At 39.1% G+C, this 6,106-nt stretch overlaps 1 protein-coding gene across 6 annotated transcripts in view; it reads right to left on the reverse strand.

Annotated features, from left to right (window-relative positions):
- ELP2 (elongator acetyltransferase complex subunit 2) overlaps positions 1-6,106 on the reverse strand; it is a 47,656-nt gene that overhangs the window by 40,610 nt on the left and 940 nt on the right. For all 6 annotated transcript variants that reach the window (XM_055233819.2, XM_055233852.2, XM_055233860.2 and 3 more), the window contains exons 2-3: positions 3,271-3,349; positions 218-288 (exon numbers count right to left, since the gene is read on the reverse strand). In XM_055233819.2, the coding sequence (XP_055089794.2) occupies positions 218-288; positions 3,271-3,349 (150 nt within the window). The remainder of the gene's footprint in view (positions 1-217; positions 289-3,270; positions 3,350-6,106) is intronic.

The raw sequence follows: 6,106 nt of genomic DNA on the forward strand, positions 1-6,106 counted from the left end.
ATAAATAAATAAATAAATAAATAAATAAATAAATAACACACACAGAAACCAGCCAGGCATGGTGTCAGGCACCTGTAGTCCCAGCTACTTAGGAGGCTGAGGTGAGCTACGATCGCACCACTGCACATCAGCCTGGGTGACAGAGTGAAACGCTACCTCTTAAAAAACAAACAAACAAAAAAAGTCATTTCTTATGATTATAAACATGTCTACTCACCTGATTATCCTCTATTTCCCAGTGAATCACTTGATTATCAGATCCTCCAGAAACTAATTCAGTAGAAGGGGCTGAAAAAAATTATATCTCAGTAAATATCTTTATTCATTTTTCCTGCAATTTTTAAAAATTTCCAAGCTACACCAAAAAACAATACCCCCGTACCCTCTACCTAGATTCACAAACTGGTAACATTTTGCCATATTTGCTTAATATCTCACTCTTCCTCTATATATATACACACACACTTTTTAGGAGGCAAACTACTTAAAAATAAGTGGTAGACACTGTGATCTCTGATCCTCAAAGACCATATAGCTCCTAAGGACAAAAACATTCTCCTATATTACCTCAATACAATTATCACATTCAAAAATTCTAACATTGATAAGTATTATTATATAATACACAGAAATGTGTATATAAAATGTCCCAATTCTCTCAGTAATGCCTTTTAAAACTTTTTTTGTTTGGGATTCAGAATCTAAGGAAATACACTGAACATTTGGATATCACATCTTTTTAGTCTCCTTTAATCTAGAATAGTTTCCTAGTCCCCCTCATTTTTGTGACAATGATAGTACCCAGCAGTTGTTCTGCAGAATGTCCCTCAATCTGTTTGATTGTTTCCTCATGATTAGACGCAGGCTAAACACTCTTGGCAGGAACATTATATGAAACATTGTAGTCAGGTGCTACTACCAAGAATATGACTTATTGTTGAAATTAGAGACATACTTCAAAATAGATCTTTTAAATATTTGCAACTTCTCAGTGATAACAGAAGAAAAAGTAGTACCAAAAAAGGGGCAAATAACCTAATTTGGGTTTGGATTTTCTTTTTATTTGTTTCAGGGAAGCAGCTGGACTAAAGAGCATTACATTTGAATTCAGAAGGCCCAGGTTCATGTCCTAACTCTGCTGCCAGCCAACTGTGATCATGGGCTTCAACTTCATGTGTCACAGCAATTAAGCCACTTAACTATATGATTTTAAGAATGTCTATACATAAAACTAATGTTAAAATTCAGACACATTAAAAATACAAAATTTAAAATTTTATATATCACCGATAAAGGGTTGGAAAGGCTATCTGCATTATCTGGCAGTTCAATGAAAGGAAATCAATCATAATAGTTATAGATTACAGTAATACATAAGCAATTCATTTTATGTAACCTCACTTTTAAACAGAAGATAAAACATACAAGTCTAAATTAATATTTTATAACAAATTCCTATACTGAAAGTCAGTCTTTGACGTTATCTGGTGGCAATTAATATAATTGCAATTATGTTTTATTATCCACACTAACAGGCATCCCTTCTACCATTTAATGATTTTTATTGACCTAACATGTGACTAATCCTACAGAACCAAATGGAATAAGTAGCTTATTAAAACTTTTTTTAACATCATTTATAAAATCATAGCAAAGTCTTAATAATTCAGAAAATTTTGCATTTGTGCCTGGCTCAAAATGCCCTCAAATGAGTGTGGAATGAAAAATAAAACTAATTCAGAACCCATATCAATACTACAATAGGTATATTTAAGATAACTAAAGAAATATCATAGGATTTTGGGAGCACCATCTAAAGGAAACCAATATTTTAACTGAAAATTCTGGAGTCAGAATCTTAGAGATGGAAGAGACCTGGAGACAATCTTGTCCAGAAATTTTCATAACTTTTGGTCTTAGAATTCCTTTACAGTCTTACAATTTTTGAGGACCCCAAAAAGCTTTTGATTATATGAACCATATGTACCAATATTAACCACATTAGAAATTAAAACTGAGAAATATGAAAAATATGTGTTTAACCATTTACTTAAAAATAACAATGGGTTCTATGATGTGTGAACATATATAACATTTTGATGGGGAAAAACCCCAATGGTTTCCAAAACAAAAACTTAATGAAAGAGAGGAACTATTTTACATTCCCACAAATCTCTTTAACATATGATTTTATTAGAATATAGCTGGATTTTCATATCTGCTTCTGTATTTAATCTGCTGCAGTATCATACATCATGTGGCTGCTGGAAAACACTGTACATTCATGACAGAATGAGAATGAATACTGCAAATAACTTCTTGATATCATTATGAAAATAATTTGATCTCATAGGTCTTACAAACCTCTAAGACACCCTTGATCTAGTCCAATCTTTTACTTCTCAGATGTTATTAAGGTGCAAACTAGGGTCAATAGAGATGCAATGTCTTGCCTAAAAAAGCAATAGCTGGTCGGGTACAGTAGCTCATCCTGTAATCCCAGCACTTTGGGAGGCTAAAGAGGGAAGACTGCTTGAGGTTGGCAGTATGAGACAAGCCTGGGCTACAGAGCAAGGCAGGAGAATGGTGTGAACCCGGGAGGCGGAGCTTGCGGTGAGCCGAGATCACGCCACTGCACTCCAGCCTAGGTGACAAAGCGAGACTCCATCTCAAAAAAAAAAAAAAAAACTAAACTAAAAAACTAGAAAGGCATGGTGCCACACACTTGTGGTCCCAGCTATTGCAGAGAACTCTGATGGAGCCACTGTATTCCAGCTTGGGCAACAAGTGAGATCCTGTCTCTTAAAAAAATAAATATTCTAGTCTCCAACTAGTTGGCAAAAAAAAAAAAAAAAAACTTAAATAAGTAAATAAAAGAAAAAAGAATAGAAAGAAAAAGCAATAGCTTGTTTATGGCAGAAACAGACCAAGAAACCAAGTCTCTAAAACACAGCCTCAGTCTAGGCCCTGCTTACAAGTTTTTTTAATAAACGTTATAGGCAACTGGGGAGGTGGGACAGGATCCTGCCAAAGTCTACGGCTGCACTACCCTCATCCTAAGCACTGCTGTATAATCCAAGCTTCAACTGCTACAAAGTAAAAATACAGTTCAGATATTTCACTGGGAATACCATTTTTCTTCTGTTTCTCCAATTGCATAACATCACATAAGGTAACGCTAAATTAAGAGAAGTGATGAGAAAAAAATGGCTAACCATATTTTATCAGAAAGCAATTGAGATCAACTTTAACTATCTGGTTAATACTTACAGCCATCCTGTTTACAAATCCACTGTATGCAATTGACTCGGGCGGTGTGACCATTCAAGTTGGTAACAACAACCCTTTTCTTTAGAGAAGAAAATATAGTTAGTAAACTGGAATTTATCCTACAGAAAAATTAATAAGTAAAAACAGATTTCAGTGTTTTCGATGCTAGTAAAAAGATCAGGATTACATCAAACAGATTTGCCTTCTTCAATCCATAAACTTAACCATGGCTTAAGTTATCCATTCCTCTAAATCAGTCCTGCCTTTCTGGAGACTCCACATTCCCAGCATCCTGTCCTCCCATTACACTGAGCTCTCGCGTCTGCATCCACCCACCTGCTTCTGTTCACTTTCCTACAGTGCCCACATCCTTCTCACCTAGGCAGCCTGTCCTGACACACCAAGCTAAACAAGCAGCTGCTTCCTTGTGGAAGTAGGCCTACTATGCTTGCACCAATCTGAGGGTTTCTCTGACAAAAAAAAAAAAAAAGCCCTTCAATAGAAGAATCTGTGATTAATGGGTACAAGCACAGTTTACTTTGCATGCCATGGCCAATGAGACAGTGGGTTTTTCAGACCCAGTGGCACAATGTCACAAGGCCACAACTACTAAGGTCCTCACACATCGGATTTCTGCAGGGCCTATTGCCAGGTTCTCCACAGATCCTCAACAGGCTGCTTTCACCAACCTCACCCCACACTTGGAGCTCTCATACTTCACACACCACTAACGATTTTAACTGTGACTACAGCACCTTCCTCTTTACAGTCCCTTTCTCTATCTGTTGTCAATGGCAATGGCTTTGTATCTGCTTATATGCCAACTAGAATTCTCATGGCTAAGAAAAAGGAAGAGGCAAATGTGCATAAACTAATATATTTTACATATAGGTTATTTGAGGCTGGAAAACAATTTACTGTACTTCACTGTCTCTCCCACTAGACTGAGAATTCCTTGGTGGCCACAAGTCATCACTCATTACCTTGTGTCATCATCACTCAGCCCAGGGCTAGCCCACAGATAGTCATCGAAGATTTGCTGAATGAGCATCATTCCCAAAACTTTATTTTAGCATTTGAAATGCTTTTATTCCGATATTTACTTAAAAGCCCAATCGGGGCCAGGTGCGGTGGCTCATGCCTTTAATCCCAGCACTTCGGGAGGCCAGGAGCTCGAGACCAGCCTGGCCAATGTGGTAAAACCTGTCTCTACTGAAAACACAAAAATTGGCCAGGTGTGGTGGTGCACACCTGTAATCCCTGCTACTAGGGAGGCTGAGAGAATCACTTGATTTCGGGAGGTGGAGGCTGCAGGTTGCACTGAGCAGAGACTGTGTCACCACTACACTCCAAAAAAAAAAAGCCCAACCAGCAAATATTTAACAGGACAAAGTACTTTTTAGGCTCAACACTTCTTTGTCAATATGCTAAACTTCACTAGCTCAGCCACCAGGTTATCATTCAAAATCTGATGGAATGCATGGAAACAAATCCATTCAACTGCTGCAAAAAGATGGGATTCTACAGCTGAATCAGAATTTCATTTCAGTGTGTAAGTACATCAAAGCATAAGTATAATCATCTTAAAAGCAGATCTTGTCCTGTGATACAGGGGCAAGTTTGTCCTTGCAGACTTTACCAAGCTGCTTCCTTTGCCGTAAACATCTCAGGACCGTGGGTTGACTGGCAAAGAGTGTGCCTTGCTAATTTTACGACAGAGTTGATTTTAAAAGGGTGTCACCCTGGCTCTCCTGGGCTCCTGCTTCCCTGACAACTCCACCCCTATGGCTGCCCCTCTTAGGGTCCTCCCAGTGCCCAGCCATGGCGGAACGGTGCCGCAATGCCGCAAGGCTCCGCTCTCACGGCGCTGGATGAGGAGACGCTGTGGGAGATGATGGAGAGCCTGCTGTGGTCTCTCCCATTCTACAATCGGTCCTTGCCTCATGGTCTCTTTAAAGTTTACCCTTGTTTTTTGCACTTTCTCTTGCCATTCAAGAATGCAAATAACAAGAAACAAAAACCAGGAAGAGGCAAGCAAGCTCAAGATGGGGTAATGTGGATACAAATATTTCATATATATATTTGAATCTCCAAAGGGTGTGAGAATGACGTTTTTTTGAGATAGGGTCTGGCTCTGTTGCCCAGGCTGGAGTCCAGTGGTGCGACCCCCGTCCACTGCAGCCTCAAACTCCTGAGCTCAAGCGATCCTCCCACCTCAACCTCCCGAGTAGCTGGGACTACAGGCGCACGCCACCACACCCAGCTATTTTTTTTTTTTTTTTTAACTTTTTGTAGAGACTGGGGTCTCGCTCTGTTGCCTAAACTGGTCTCCAACTCCTGGACTCAAGCGATGCTCCCACGTCTGCCTCCCAAAGTGCCGGGATTACAGCCATGAGACACACTCCTGGCCAGTAATGAAATTTTTAATCAAATTAATAAAGCAGTATGATCAGAAATACATACAGCCATCTCCTGCGTTGTATTTTAATTTTCAACATTTTACTTTTTATACTGAGCCTCCTTTTGAGATGCAAGACTAACTGTATCGACCTAAATTAGCCAATGGGAATGGGGTTATAATGAATTCTGGGGAGCATGCAAAAACTATTCACTTGAGAAATATGGTAAGGAAAGCGCCAAGAAAATAACCAACTGACTGGGTGAAGTCGAGGGAAGTCCCGCCTTATAATCAGTGCTTAGGGTCCCCATCCCCTATGACCTTTCCCCCAACCTGGCACTTTCTCTGAAATGTCCATTCCCGTAGCTAAAACACAGGTAACATTTCCTTGAAATTCAATACAACAAAAGTTCATTAACCAAAACTGAAGGAAATACA

Source organism: Symphalangus syndactylus, chromosome 1 (genome assembly GCF_028878055.3).
Source record: "Symphalangus syndactylus isolate Jambi chromosome 1, NHGRI_mSymSyn1-v2.1_pri, whole genome shotgun sequence".
Classification (NCBI taxonomy): Eukaryota; Metazoa; Chordata; class Mammalia; order Primates; family Hylobatidae; genus Symphalangus; species Symphalangus syndactylus.